This window comes from Drosophila nasuta, chromosome 3, assembly GCF_023558535.2.
Source record: "Drosophila nasuta strain 15112-1781.00 chromosome 3, ASM2355853v1, whole genome shotgun sequence".
Classification (NCBI taxonomy): domain Eukaryota; kingdom Metazoa; phylum Arthropoda; class Insecta; order Diptera; family Drosophilidae; genus Drosophila; species Drosophila nasuta.
In genome coordinates, this window is record NC_083457.1 from 31,250,682 (window position 1) to 31,264,575 (window position 13,894).

The 13,894-nt window shown below is 35.3% G+C and overlaps 3 protein-coding genes across 3 annotated transcripts in view; 1 reads left to right on the forward strand and 2 right to left on the reverse strand.

Annotated features, from left to right (window-relative positions):
- Nucleotides 1-677: 677 nt before the first annotated feature.
- The window catches only part of LOC132790600 (ficolin-1-A-like), a 66,760-nt gene continuing 53,543 nt past the window's right edge, over nt 678-13,894 (forward strand). Inside the window, exon 1 of the mRNA XM_060799180.1 lies at nt 678-801. The gene's annotated coding sequence lies outside the window, so the exon portion shown is untranslated. The remainder of the gene's footprint in view (nt 802-13,894) is intronic.
- On the reverse strand, nt 9,374-10,998 carry LOC132790251 (angiopoietin-related protein 7-like). The gene is made up of 3 exons (XM_060798729.1): nt 10,899-10,998; nt 9,669-10,840; nt 9,374-9,605 (listed from the first exon to the last, which is right to left on the reverse strand). Exons 1-3 carry the CDS (start codon nt 10,974-10,976, stop codon nt 9,518-9,520), a joined length of 1,338 nt encoding a protein of 445 aa, XP_060654712.1. The 5' UTR covers nt 10,977-10,998; the 3' UTR covers nt 9,374-9,517.
- Nucleotides 11,925-13,270, reverse strand: LOC132792119 (angiopoietin-related protein 7-like). Its single transcript, XM_060801361.1, has 2 exons — nt 12,157-13,270; nt 11,925-12,080 (listed from the first exon to the last, which is right to left on the reverse strand). The coding sequence occupies exons 1-2, from the start codon at nt 13,209-13,211 to the stop codon at nt 12,002-12,004; spliced, it is 1,134 nt and encodes a 377-aa protein (XP_060657344.1). The 5' UTR covers nt 13,212-13,270; the 3' UTR covers nt 11,925-12,001.

Sequence of the window (13,894 nt, forward strand, 5' to 3'; positions counted from 1 at the left end):
TAACAAAAAAAAACGAATTTGCACAGGAAGCTTTTAAAGTCGAATAGAATTTTAAACAAATTTCCAACCACTGGAAGCATTGACAGCGCAGAAATCTATTGAAAGCTCTGCTTCCAAATAAAAAAAAAACTGAAAATAAAATTTAGTACAGGAAAGTAAATGTAAATTCGATTAGAATCTTAAATGAATTTACATTCTAACGAAATTTCCAGCCACTGGAAGCATTGACAGCGCAGAAGTCTACTGAAAGCTCTGCTTCCAATTAAAAAAAAAACTGCAAACAAGATTTTGTACGGGCAAATAAATGTAAATTACACTTTAATCTTGAATGAATTTGCATTCTAACAAAAAAACGAATTTGCACAGGAAGCTTTTAAAGTCAAATAGAATTTTAAACAAATTTCCAACCACTGGAAACATTGACAGCGCAGAAATCTACTGAAAACTCTGCTTCCTATTAAAAAAAAAACTGAAAATAAAATTTTGCACGGGAAAGTAAATGTAAATTCGATTGGAATCTTTAATGAATTTACATTCTAACGAATAAACGAATTTGCACAGGAAGCTTTTAAAGTTCACTAGAATCTCAAACAAATTTCCAACCACTGGAAGCATTGAAAGCGCAGAAATCAACTGAAAACTCTGCTTCCAATTAAAAAAAAAAACTGAAAATATGATTTTGTACGGGAAAGTTAATGAAAATTTCACAGAAATCTTTAATGAATGAAACGAATTTGCACAGGAAGCTTTTAAAGACGAACGTCTACGCGCTGACACATTTAACAAAATTGAATACCCATGGTGAGTAGATTCATATTTTCGAGTACTCTCTAGCATGTACTTTGTGTACGCTGAAAGCGTGGAATTTTCCATAAGCTGCAGCCCAGTCATTTGGGGGTTGATGTGGTGTTGGTGCGGCATCAACACGGGGGTGCATTCAGCACACATCGCATCGCCAGATGCCGGGCGCACAAACAAAAAAAACGGGAGAGAAAAAGCAAAATTATTTGTACCTATCGCAGAAGGGCGAATTTGATCGCTTGTTGCTAAGCGGCAATGGTAAAGGACAAAGGCAGCCGGCAGTCAGGACGAGCACTCGTAACTGGGTGAGTGGGTTCAGGACTCAGGACTAAGAGCTAAGGACTCGACATGCGCTGCTCTCCCACTGACTCACTGACTGACTGAGTGATGGACAGAAACTCGGTAAAAACTCGGGGGTTGTTGCACAAATCGCATCATTAAAATAGCTGCAAAATCTGTTTAAACAAAAAGAATGTCGAAAGCCGGCTGCGTTGGGTTGTTTCTTCAATGGGTGGCAAAGCAGCAGCAACCCTCAAAAAGGGGCGACAACAACAATCGACAGCGACAACGACAACAACCACAATGACAACGACTAGAACAACAACAACAGCGACGTCGACGTGTGCTTGTGGCTGCTGCACCTTTCATTTTTCGGTTGCAAATCTTTTTCTGAATTTGCGTCATCAACATCATCATCATTGTTGTTGTTGTCCTTCCCCTGACGAACGTGCCTGGCACGCATCGCTCTCACTTTACTACTGCTACACATCGAATATCCTTTCGCATCCTGGCAGGGCAATCTCGTATGAGTAACTGACATAATTAGGTCTTAACTGGAAGTCACGCGTCGCGCATTCGTAATCCAAGCACGACCCTCGCTCACTCTCACTCTCTCTCTCGCTCTCTCTCCGTCTCACTCGCTCCGCTGGATGTCCATGATGACGACGATGATTCTTTTGATTTCGAATTCAAGGTCACAATTCAATATTGGGCTGCAACTACTACAACACAAAAACACAATTAACCACTCAGCGTTAGCTGCGATTTAACCTTGACGAGACTTCTAGGGCCCGGGGGCGAGGTCGAGTGCAATTTTCGTTTGGGTTGCTCAATTCATCACGGACATATTGAAGGGGCCACTAATGATTAAAAAATGCTCAACTTTGCCAGCGACTATGATTTTGTTATTGTGGGGAGTGGCGAAATTTATTAAACCTTCACATTTTACTACATGAGAAGGAATTAACATATAAATTATGTAAAACTTTAAGTTGAAATCTTATTGTTTTTTACACATTTTTAATGGAAAATCCAAATAATATGAAAAAGCCAACATCGACATTAAGAAATTTTACCACTGATATATATTATATTTTCCAAAAGTAACCTAAGCAACTTCTGTATTTATTTTTTAAATTGGCAACAATTATTTTTTAATTCTAATTTCATCAAAAGGCATTTTTTTTAATCAAATTGATTACTGGAAATTTATTATTATTTGCTTAATTAAAGTTCTGTTTTTGGAAAACATCACTTAAGCACATTTTTAAGGTATACAAAAAATACACCCTTTAACCGCAGAACTAATCTTGCTTTGTCTGAGGAAAAAAAAACTCCTTGAAATGACTTGACAAATTACTTTGAAATTATGCACTTTAATATAAAAGAAAATAGATTAGTCACGCAGCCTTTTCTTCAGGTATCATCTAGAAGAAAACTACTTGATTTGAGCTATTGCATTTTTTTTTTTTTTGTAATTGTAATCCCATCACATTTTGGGTGAATTTCTCGCACACACACACATTCACACATTTGCTGCAAATAAAAACGCAATTACCTAAATTACAAAAACAAAAAGAAGAAACACCAAAAACGTTTCGGTGATTACATATTTTACAGTTACAAGCGGCGCCAAGGCTGCAAAGGCGTATGTATTTATTTTTCCAAGTTTTCGTCAATTCGCTGCCGGATGCGTTGGAGAAGCGTGACGGCAAGGGGTCCCTCTTTAAATGGGTGGAAGGGGGACAAACAGTACATGCAGGCAGGCAGACCTTGAAATCCAGCTAAGAAAAAGCAAGTCAGCAGGCGTTCGGTAACAAAACACACACAGCCGCACTTACTTACTCCTTCTCTCACTCTCTCGCTCGCGCACACACACACGTGCCAGCCGAAATGGATGTTTGTTTGTGTGTGTGCTGTGTGTAATTTAATTATGGGCTCGGCCTGCGCGTGTGTGTGTGTGTGTGTGTGTGTGTAAGCACTCAGCGGAGTCTTTTGCGATATCGCATGCGATATTTTTGTGCATATTCCAAACGAGAGGCGATATTTCATTGATATAAGTCTTTGTTTGCCAAGTATTCCATGCGATACTATTTCCATGCATATTTTTTGCTCTCTTCTTCTTGCGATACCTTTTGTGAGACGCTTTTAATATTTGAATCGAGAAGCAGTCGAGACGCGTGCGGCGGCGGGTGGCAAATTGCCAAAAATTGTACGCATATCCTGCTGTTTAAAAGTCCTGTCCACCACACACACACACACACACTCGGTTGTTTTCCTGGGTTTTCTGCCCCTTTTTTCCCATTCCTTCCCATTGTTGCCTTATTTTGGCTCAAGCTGTGCACATTTTCGGTTTGATTATCGAACACAATATTTTTTCCGCTTTCGTCGCTTCCTCTTCCTCTTCGTCTTTTTTTGTTATTTTTATTTGTATGTTTCTTTTTTTTCGCCATTACTTCTTGTCGGCCCATAATTGACGATTGCGCCATGAGTTGCCGCAATTTGTGCTCCAACCCGCACCCCTCACCCTCCCCCCTTGACCCATCTCCACGCACTCACAGGATGGCAGCATCATCGTGAGTTTCGGCTTCTTGTCATTTAGCTTTTGCTCCTTTTTAATAAAATTGCATCGGCTGTTGGTCGAGTAAACACATTAAACAGATTTCAAAACGAATTTAAATATTTGCTTGGTCCCAAAAATAAAAAGGCAGAAATTAATTTCCAATACGGAAATTGTAAAAAGTAATCAAAAACGGCAAATTTCAATGTGATTAAATGGCCAAAAAAAACAACGTGTGCTGCGAAATTGAAAATGCGCAAAACAAATTTAATTACGACAATTCATAATTGATTGAGGCAAATGTTAACGAAGCAACGATTGAAATCCAATCAACCAGATCGATGGTATTAGAATGGGTTATCGATAAGCCAAATAGTAATTATCTTAATTGACCGATAGTCAGAGAGCAAAAGTTACGTTGTTGCATATAGAGTAAATAAAAATAAGCAAAATTGCTTAAATTTCAATAAATTTGTTGACATTCGATATTGTCTACAAATTTGATTAGCGTTTTGTAACGATATGCATAAATTTTAAAACGTGAATACGTATAGTAAACTATATAGTAGAGGGGAAAAAAGCGTCAACAACAAAAACTGAAAACCAATTTCAGCGGTTTCTGCGGCTAGCGTTAACAATAGATCATGAGCCGAAAATGGAAAATACATGCATTAATAATAATAATAAAAGTCGTAAAAGAGCAGTAACCGTTAAAGCCATGAAAACCCGTTAAGCGCACGAGCAACACCCACTCACAACACACACACACACATCGACACACACATACATATATACACACACTTTGACACACAAGAGATATGTGATAAAAAAAGAAAGAAGCAGCTAGAGCCAAAAAATATTGGTAATACAATGGTTCAGCCCATAAATGGCATTACAAAGACACACACACACACACATACTAATACACACACACACGCAGATATATTGAAGTATTTTTTATGGTCTCTTGTGCGTTGGTTCATTCGTGCGTTTCTCAATGCTATTGATTTGTGACGCTGCCTAATCAAAAAATATAAAAAAACGACAAGCAACAGAGTTAAAAGAGCGACATAAACGACTTTCCAATACCCTGCACTTAAAATACAACTATGAGTATATTGTGTGTATTCTTTAAATCATGTCTTATTATCAAAGTACCTTAAGTTAGCGACCGCAAATAAAAGTTATTAGTTTCAAGATAAAGAAGAGAATCTTTATATATGGGTAATCCTCTGGCGAAATTTGTCGTCAGCGATATTTTTTACAGTGAAAAAGACATCAATAAACTGAAACGATTTTAAAAATAAGTATTAATAGAAATAAGAATGTTATTCTTAAAGCTCTGAATTATCACTAAATTTAGAGCTAAGGTTGATTTTAGGATCCTTTTTTTGTTTTACGATTATGTACCTAAATTCTTTTATTTTTGCAATAATTTTAAAACAGAAAAATAATTTCAAAATCATTCGCAGATGGTGTCGCACAACATTTTCGCTAGAGAATTACGCATATTCATACCTTTTATTTTAGAATTTTATAAAAATATAAAAGAAGTACTTTTGTGTTTAACTTTTCTTTTAATTGAAGAAAAGAGGCATTTATAAATTAATTTGATTTCAATAAAAAAAAGAATTATTAACTTATACAAAGTGCAAAACTACTATTGAGACTCTTTTATATGCTCTATATTTTGCAATCTTCAAATCATCACATATTATATTATAAATTCATATTATAAGTTCATCGATATACCTTTCCACTGCGGTGCAGGGTATCGTAAAAAGCCATAGAGAAAAGGTGTACAAAATTAAGGAAGCAACAAACAGCAGCAACGCCATAAAGCGAAACGACGACGAGTCTCAGTTGTTGTATCTGAGCGCCATAGAAACTTGTGTGTGTGTGTGTGTGTGTATCCGTAAGATACTCCTGCTAACCGAAATTGGGTTCTGACTTATTGTTATTATTGTTGCTGCCAATCCATTTGGCAATGCTCAAGTCGATCTGGGCCAAAATGAAGCCTCAAAAAACCGAAACGAAAAGAAAAGAAAAACAACAAAATCAAAACGTCAAATGTCAAACGTGTCCATAACCACTGCCAATTGTTCAGTGCCCCTTCCCCTTGTTGCTCTGTACTCCACTCCACTCGTTTCCATTTTCATTTCCCTGCCCTTGCCCCCAGGTTGAGTATGAGTGTGAATGTGAGTGTCACACCTAAAATGAGACGAAAAACTAGTTTTCACTTTCGTTTCCAATATTATTATATCTTTTCTTTTGACTGCAACGACTATTTAATTTGTATTTATTTCTTTTTATTGTTGCCTTTTCGCTTGATTAACTTTTGGAGTAGACGTGTTTCGGAAAACAATGAAATCCCATTGCAAAACTCATAGAGCTGAGCTGCTTACTAGAGAAATAATGCATTATATAAAAGACATTAGTAAAAGAAGAATAGTAAAAGATTCCAAAGGATAATTGAAAGATTTTTTGAAAACTTAAATTCCATTATGATTTATACCACTTTTTTGATTATAATTATTCAATATCTTAATATATTTTGATAGATCTAATTGTCATACCCTATCACTCAGTTTCGAAGCAACCTTATAAATCTTTCAACCCATTTGATCTCACACTTTTTTAAAGTTAGCGAAATGACATTTTAATATGTTAATTTTTATATTCTTAGATATTTGGTTGGATATTGCTAAGGCTTCTTACTTGAGAAATATTGAATTATATGGTAAACAGCAAATACGTAATAATACTCGAAGAATTGTTAAAGACTCATTAAAAGATTTCTTAGAAACTTTTATATTATTATATTATATTTATTAACTACCTATATAAATATATATTTATATTCACCTCTAATATTTAATCGTATGCCAATAATTTGTCTCCCACAGTTCCTAAGCAACCCTATAAATCTGTCAACCCATTTGATCTTGCACTATTTCAAAGCTAGCGAATTGAAATTTTGATATGTTACTCTTAATATTCTCGGATATTTGGTTGAATATTGCTAAGGCTTCTTGAATTCTTCTTGTTCTTTTCAATATGTTTTTACATTCTGGCTATTTATATGTCTCCATCTCCCTCTCTCTCTGTCTCTCGCTGTTTCTTTGTTTACTCATTCTTTTCTATTTCTTTTCGGTTTTACGGCCTGCATGCATTTTGAGTTTTATTTTAGACACTTTTTAGTTGTTGTTGTTGTGTCTTTCTTCTCTTCGGTTGTTGCTGTTGTGCTGTGTTTTAGAGCCACTTAGAGGCGTTGTTGTTGTTGTTGTTGTTGTTGTCCAAGCAACAGACACTGGATTCGTCTGTCGGATTGACGAACTGACGGACTGAGTGGATGACTGACTGATTGCATGACGAACTAACGAAACTAACGAATCAACCAAGCGAACGATGCCATACACACACAGCACACACAACACACACACACATCTAAGTACAAACAACAACAAAAACAACGTCGACCTCTTAAAAGGCTGGCAACGTTGAAGAAACACAATAATGGGCTCGAACTCGGCACCGACCGGGCCTAAGTTTACTTTTGCCTTTTTCACTTTTGATATTTTGACATTTTCATTTGACAGCTGATTGAAGGGCCGCATGAAGGCGACGCGACGCTTGCCTTAGCAGCGACGTCAGCGTCGGCGTCGGCGTCGACAGCGAAGCAGTATGTTTCGATTTCGATTGAACTGAACAATACGGAATAGAGCGAGACGGAACGGAAGGGAACGAGACGGGAGATCGGCAGTACGACGAAACGTTGAAGCAACGAAGCAACGCTGTTGCTAGGTGCCGTATTGGGGCAGAGCGACGGTGTCAAGTGCCGCACAGTGGCACAACACGAAAAGCCTTTCATATTTTGTGTACGACAATAATATTTATTTTTTTATAAAAATTTATGTACAATAATAATTGCATGCAGGTCACATTTTTTATAAAAATTTTAGTACAACTATAATTGCAGATTATATTTAATCAAAATTATATCCTGATATGATATACAAAAACAAATAAATTATTTAGTTTTTTTTCGGAATATTGCAAGTTCAGAAAATTTTGATTTTGTAATTATAGAAATTATAGAACACATTTTAATGGAATTTAATAAAATATAAAAATTCGAATTCATATGATAACTACTTAAGGGGCTGTCCATATATTATGAAATCACTAAGAGTGCGGAGTGGGTGAGCGAAATGATTATGTTCCTCGAAGCATTACTTTTGATAATATGGGGGGTCAAAAATCACGAAAAACGTGATTAATACATAAACGATATCAAATGTCACATCAAATTTTTATTTTTATGCAGCAATTCACGTAGATCAACTTCAACTTTTAAAACTTAAATTCAAATATTCGGAAGATTCCAATTTCTGATTATTTTAAATATTTTACAGCTCAAAAGTTAGACATATCGATTAGAAGAGCATTAATAACTATATTTTACAATCGATATGCAAAGATATCATTTTATTACTCAGGTGAAGTAGTAATTTTGAAATATTAATGTATTTATTCTCATAAATATATATTTCAAAATGTGTCACATTTTATTGCTATACGATTTTTGTATTTGTATATATATAATTCTTTTATTGAAATAATAAAGAGTTGTTCGAAAGTTTAATTGTCCATATATGTAAATGATAATTTTCGCAACAAAAAAAAAATGTCATATAAAATAAATGTTATACCAAGAATAAATATTAAATTATTTGGTATACGCAAATCTATTTGAAGTTATTATTAGATTGCATTCTATATAACTATGCCTTGTACCACTGTGCGTTGGCTAGTGTGAATCGACGGGGTTTCTGGTTGCGGGGGCGTTTTCAGCGTTCAGCCCATATGAATGTGTGACATGTTTGTCGAAAATGTTCAATGTTGTTTGGCTCTCATTGTTGTTGTTGTTGCTGCTGTTGTTGGTTTGCCTTTTGCCTGATGGATAGATGGACGGGGATGGGGTGGGGAAGGGGAGAGGTTAGGTGTTCATTTGCTGCAGGCCAAGTTTGCGCCTAATGGCGTCGCCAGCGTTTACTTTTAGCGTCAAGTGTCGCATGCGTTGTTGTTGTTTATGTTGTCGTGCCTGGGTGTGTTTTTTCTTCTTTCTTTTTTTTTTGTGTCTTTTTGCCGTGTTTGTCTAACTGCACTTGACAGTTGGTGAGCATTAGCCTTATTCAATTTACTACTTTGCCCCGCCCCGCTCCGCCCCATCCTCGCCTCCGTCCACATCTTTGCCTCCGACTGTGACCGACCCCGTTGGCCACTTCGTGTCCAGCTTGGTTGGAAATTAAATGGTCGCCAGCTTCTTGGAATCGCACTTCATCTTTGCATTTAATTGCCCCAAAGGCAGCGGGTTGTGTGACCTCTGCTAATTAGCTAACAAACTTGGCTTTTATTTCCCCCCACCTCAGTAAACTTCTGTTGCCTCTTCACTCTCGCTTTCCTCGTCATTATGCTATTTAATCGAAAAGGTTTTTCCCTTTCATTAGCTGCAGGTGAAAAGAAATTGTAGTGGGCAGTAAAAGTGGAGGAACTATTAATCTATTATTAATGCGTTACATATTTTTCACTTGCAGATCTTTTTATTTCCAGAAATCATTGCATAGAAAGAAGACGACGAATAAAGAATACTTATAAAGAAACTTGTGTACGAAAATAATTATAAAAAGAAAAAAATCAATCATTACAAAAATCAAGTTTAGATTTGTTTTGTTTATTGCATAACTTTAATGTTTTTAATCGATTTTATGGATGTTTTCAAGTTGGTTATATAAAGTTATTTGTGTTAATGTATACAATAATTTTTTTTTTTGTAATCCTAAATCCAAATATTTATGATTTATTTTACTCCTTCATTTATTGCCTGGGGCGAATAAGCATCTTAACTTCTTTAAGGTCAATCGAATACCATTTTAGCTCTTTCCCATTTCTTACATTTAAGTTACTGTAAAAAATGCAAGAATGTATATATTGAATGCACAAAAACCATTTGAAATATAATATTTACCACTGCTGATAGCAATTTTCGAACCACCAGCCAGAATGCTCATAACTAGCACAGCTATAATTGTAAATAACGTCATTGTCGCGATCGTATGTTGAGAATTTCATGCTTCGGTGGCGTCTAAGGCAATCGTCAGTGCTTGCATTTCCATTGTATTTACCCAAACGCAGTCGGTAACCATTCCTTTCGTTAGCTATTTGAAAGTCGTCGTAATGAGCGTAATATGCGGTGCCATTTAAGGCAACCAAATGCACATAAAGCTCGTGGGGTCGAGAGCTCGTCAGACGATGGATTTTCTCCAGTCCAAGGAAAAAGTCGCTTTGCATGGAACCGAAGCCTTCACGATAGGTGGCCCAATCTCTATTGAAATCCTCATCTCCACCAACTCGCTGTTGTATGACTATCCCACCTGGTCCAACTAACTGACTATCGCATAGAACATCAAAGGAACCTAAATCATCAAAGTTGATTTCGTGTACACCCGGAACATAGGGAACACAACTTGATGGAATTTTATTTTTTAATTTAATAATTTCTGACTTATTTTGACTCGCCTCTGTTTGTAACTCTACAGTTTTCTGATTATTTGCCACACTTTCATCCTTTTTATTAGGACTAGAATTTATTTTCTTGAATTCATGTTCACAATTTTCTAATTTGTTGGATTTTTCTGCTAAATTCTTTGTACATTCTTCAAAAAGTTGTTGTATGTGTAAATCAATCTGAGACTGCAATTTCTCACCAAATTGCAGACTATTATCTGTCGTTTGTATATTCTTTTTCGGCTCTTGTAATACTGATTTATCACTGATATTAATCTTTGCAATTTCTTTGTCCTTCTCAAGAAGACTTGAATTTAGTTTTTTGATTTCAACATTTAATCTATCTAACTCCGCAGATTTACTCGCTAATTCGTCTTTATATTTCCCATTGCTCTCTGTTAAAATACTATCTATTCTCTTTTGGAAATCGATTTGAGATCGCAATTCTTTTATCAATGCCTCATTCATTTCCTGCTGAACTAACTTTTCTCTTAAGTCCTTTATGATTTCATCTTTTGATTTGCTTTCTTGTAGCTCTTCGCTCACTTGGTGCAAGTAATCTAGCATAGGCTTAACAACGGAGTAAGTATAACTGCGACACTGTTGTTCCATTTCTCGGTTCAGATCACAAGTCTGGCAGAGATAAAGAATATTCACTTTACACACTCACTTTACGAATGTCTTCTCTCACCTCGTCCATAAAAGCTGCAGCAGCGGAGAATTGTTGTGCTAAAAGTATCACAACTACATTTAATAGAGAACGTCTCATTTTGACTTGACAACTACACTCGATGAAGTACATAAGAGAACTAATTTCGAATTAAATTGCATTTAAATATGCGCATTTTCAGATCAAGTGACGCAAAAGTCTCAATTGATTAATCAGGTCTGATAACCTATTCAAACGCACATCGGAATTTGTCAGGAAAATAGTTGCATTTACTGTGAAGAATATGCATTGTAGACATTCGATTAAGCGGACAGTTTGTATGTTTTAATAATGTGAGTTTAAAATTGTAAACTTTACTCATTAGTGCGATGCATTCTCTAAGGTAGATTTCCTTTTAAGTTGGAGGACTTTGATAGTTCCACCAGGAGAGTTTTCACTGTATTTACGATTATGTACATTGGCCGTATTATATATTGATAATACAGAAAAGTACAAAATAAAAGTACACAGCCAAGATTAGCATGAGTTAGACATTGAGTGCTGTCTTTATAGGAATAGGGCATCATACCTGATACAAATACAATGAATGTCACAAAATCTTTGCAGCTCATTTTGAATTTATTATTTATTGTTTTATTGTTTTTTTTGGATATCCGCAATCCATAGGCAACAGATTCTTCTGAGATGTTTCAGTTAATTGCTCTCTTCTCAGCTACATTGAATCCCGCTCTCTTCAGCTTAGCGACTGTTCAAGAGCACTGCTTCTGTCTGCGAATTTCAAAGCAAAGTCGCTCTCGAGTTTCAGTCGCTTATCAGCGAAATGCTGTTGTCACTGTTTGTCTCTAAGGTATCAAGCTGCTTTGGTGACGTCATTGCCAAGTCCGAGGAGAACAATTAACACACAATGCAGAGTGCCAAAGCCTCTCTCTTGTTAATTTTTCCATTAATTAATCACCTGAAATGGCTGCATCTATTAGAATATTGAATATTAATGCTAAATATTTATTATATTATTGAATATTGCACTTTTATTGAAATATTTCTTCGACTCACAGCATTTTATATAATATATATATAACAGATTTTCAATTTCGATTTTATAGTTATCTATAATTATATATTCACTATATTGGGCGTATCATCATAGTAAGTTCTTTAACATGGACGCCGCATATTAAATTAGAAGGGAGTCCAGTTCGTTCACTGTATACAAAAGCAATACAAAATTTATTAAAAAGATGTGTATATTAACTGTACACAAATCATCTAAAATATTTACCAAGTAGCGCAATCCTTGTACCACCAGCCAAATTTGTTTAAAGAAGCACAATTATCTTTATGCTTGTCATTGTCTCGATCGTATGTTGAAAATTTCATGTCTTCATATAGTTTAATGTCGCCTTTAGAGTACGCTTTAAAGAGTTTACCCAATTTCAACGCGTATCCACTGTTTTCATCAGATATTTGAAAATCGTCATAACGAGCGGTGTAAATGCTGCCATCTTTGGCAATCAAATACACATAAAGCTCGTGCCGTCGAGAACTCGTCATACGATGGATTTTCGGCAGTCCAAGGAAAAATTCGCTATCCAAGGAGCCGAATCCCTCGCGATAGGTAGCCCAATCTCTATTAAAATTCTCCTCTCCACCAAAAACTTGATGTCGAATGACTAACCAACTACCTTCAACTCTCGAGATATTGCTACATAGAACATCGGATAAACCAAAACAAGGAATGTTAATCGCATGAATGCCAGGATTACTTTCAAAAGGAGAACAATCTAATGGAATATTATTGTGCAATTCTCTATTTAATTTATCATTTTCCGCTTCACATAACTGGTTATCTTTTTCTATATTTAGCAACTTTGCTTGACTCTCCTTGAATTGCAACTCAACTGTTTTTTTATATTTTGTTACATTTCGGATCTTTGCATTATATCTCGAAATACTTTTACCCTTTGTAAGAAATATTTTATTTTGGTTGATTTTCTCAACTTGACAATCTTCATATTTTTTAAGAATTTTAAGCTTAAATTTCTTCAATTCAATAATTTCTTCATACTTCTCAACAAGGCTAGAATTTAGTTTTTTCATTTCAACATTTAATCTATCTAACTCCGCGGATTTTCTCGCTAATTCGGTCTTGCATTTCTTATTGCTCTTAGTTAGACTATCTATTCTCTTTTGGAAATCGATTTGAGATCGCAATTCATTTATCAATGCCTCATTCATTTCTTGTTGAACTAACTTTTCTCTTAAATCCTTTATGATTTCATCTTTTGATTTGTTTTCTTGTAGCTCTTCGCTCACTTGACCCAAGTAATCTAGCATAGGCTTAACAACGGAGTAAGTATAACTGCGGCACTGTTGTTCCTTTTCTCGGTTCAGTTCACAAGTCTGGCAGAGATAAAGAATATTCACTTTTAGCACACACTTTACAAAGAGAGGAAATCTCTCTCACCTCGTCCATAAAAGCTTCAGCAGTAGAAAGTTTTTTGTAATAAGAGTATCAAAACAACAGTTTTTATAATTCGATTCATTTTGAGTTTGAGAACTGCACTCGATTCAGCGTAAAACGGAACTAAACGATGCCGAATTAAATTTAAATTTATTGTGTTAAATTCAAACTAGGCGAGACTAAAAAACTTATTTGTGTAGCCTACGAAGTGCAAGTCACAGCAAATATCAAAATGATTTGACATTAAGAATTGACCGAGGCTATTTTTAAAATCGAGTGTGATAACCGATGGCATGCAAAGCATTATTTGGCAATCATATATAAAAGCAGTTTTAACTCTCCAAACTTCATCGAAAACTCTAACTAAAAATGTTGGGTGTATAATAACTACAGATCAGATTGAATTTCAGATTTCATTCATTTAAAATGTAACTTAATTTTTATATTGAAATGTAATATACAATGAAATATTAAAAAAAAAAAGTGAAAGATAACTCCTTTTTATTCAATATTTCCAAAGAAAATCATAATAGTAACGGTTTCTGAAAAATATAAT

Excerpts from the sequence above, each read along its gene's own strand:
- LOC132790251 (XM_060798729.1), bottom strand. The coding sequence starts at position 10,976 with ATGAGACGTTCTCTATTAAATGTAGTTGTGATACTTTTAGCACAACAA. Across the intron at positions 10,841-10,898 it reads CTGCAGCTTTTATGGACGAG|ACTTGTGATCTGAACCGAGA; the intron begins GTGAGAGAAGAC and ends TATCTCTGCCAG. Across the intron at positions 9,606-9,668 it reads GAAAATTGCTATCAGCAGTG|TAACTTAAATGTAAGAAATG; the intron begins GTAAATATTATA and ends CATTTTTTACAG.
- LOC132792119 (XM_060801361.1), bottom strand. The coding sequence starts at position 13,211 with ATGCTAGATTACTTGGGTCAAGTGAGCGAAGAGCTACAAGAAAACAAA. Across the intron at positions 12,081-12,156 it reads TACAAGGATTGCGCTACTTG|TGAACGAACTGGACTCCCTT; the intron begins GTAAATATTTTA and ends TTTTGTATACAG.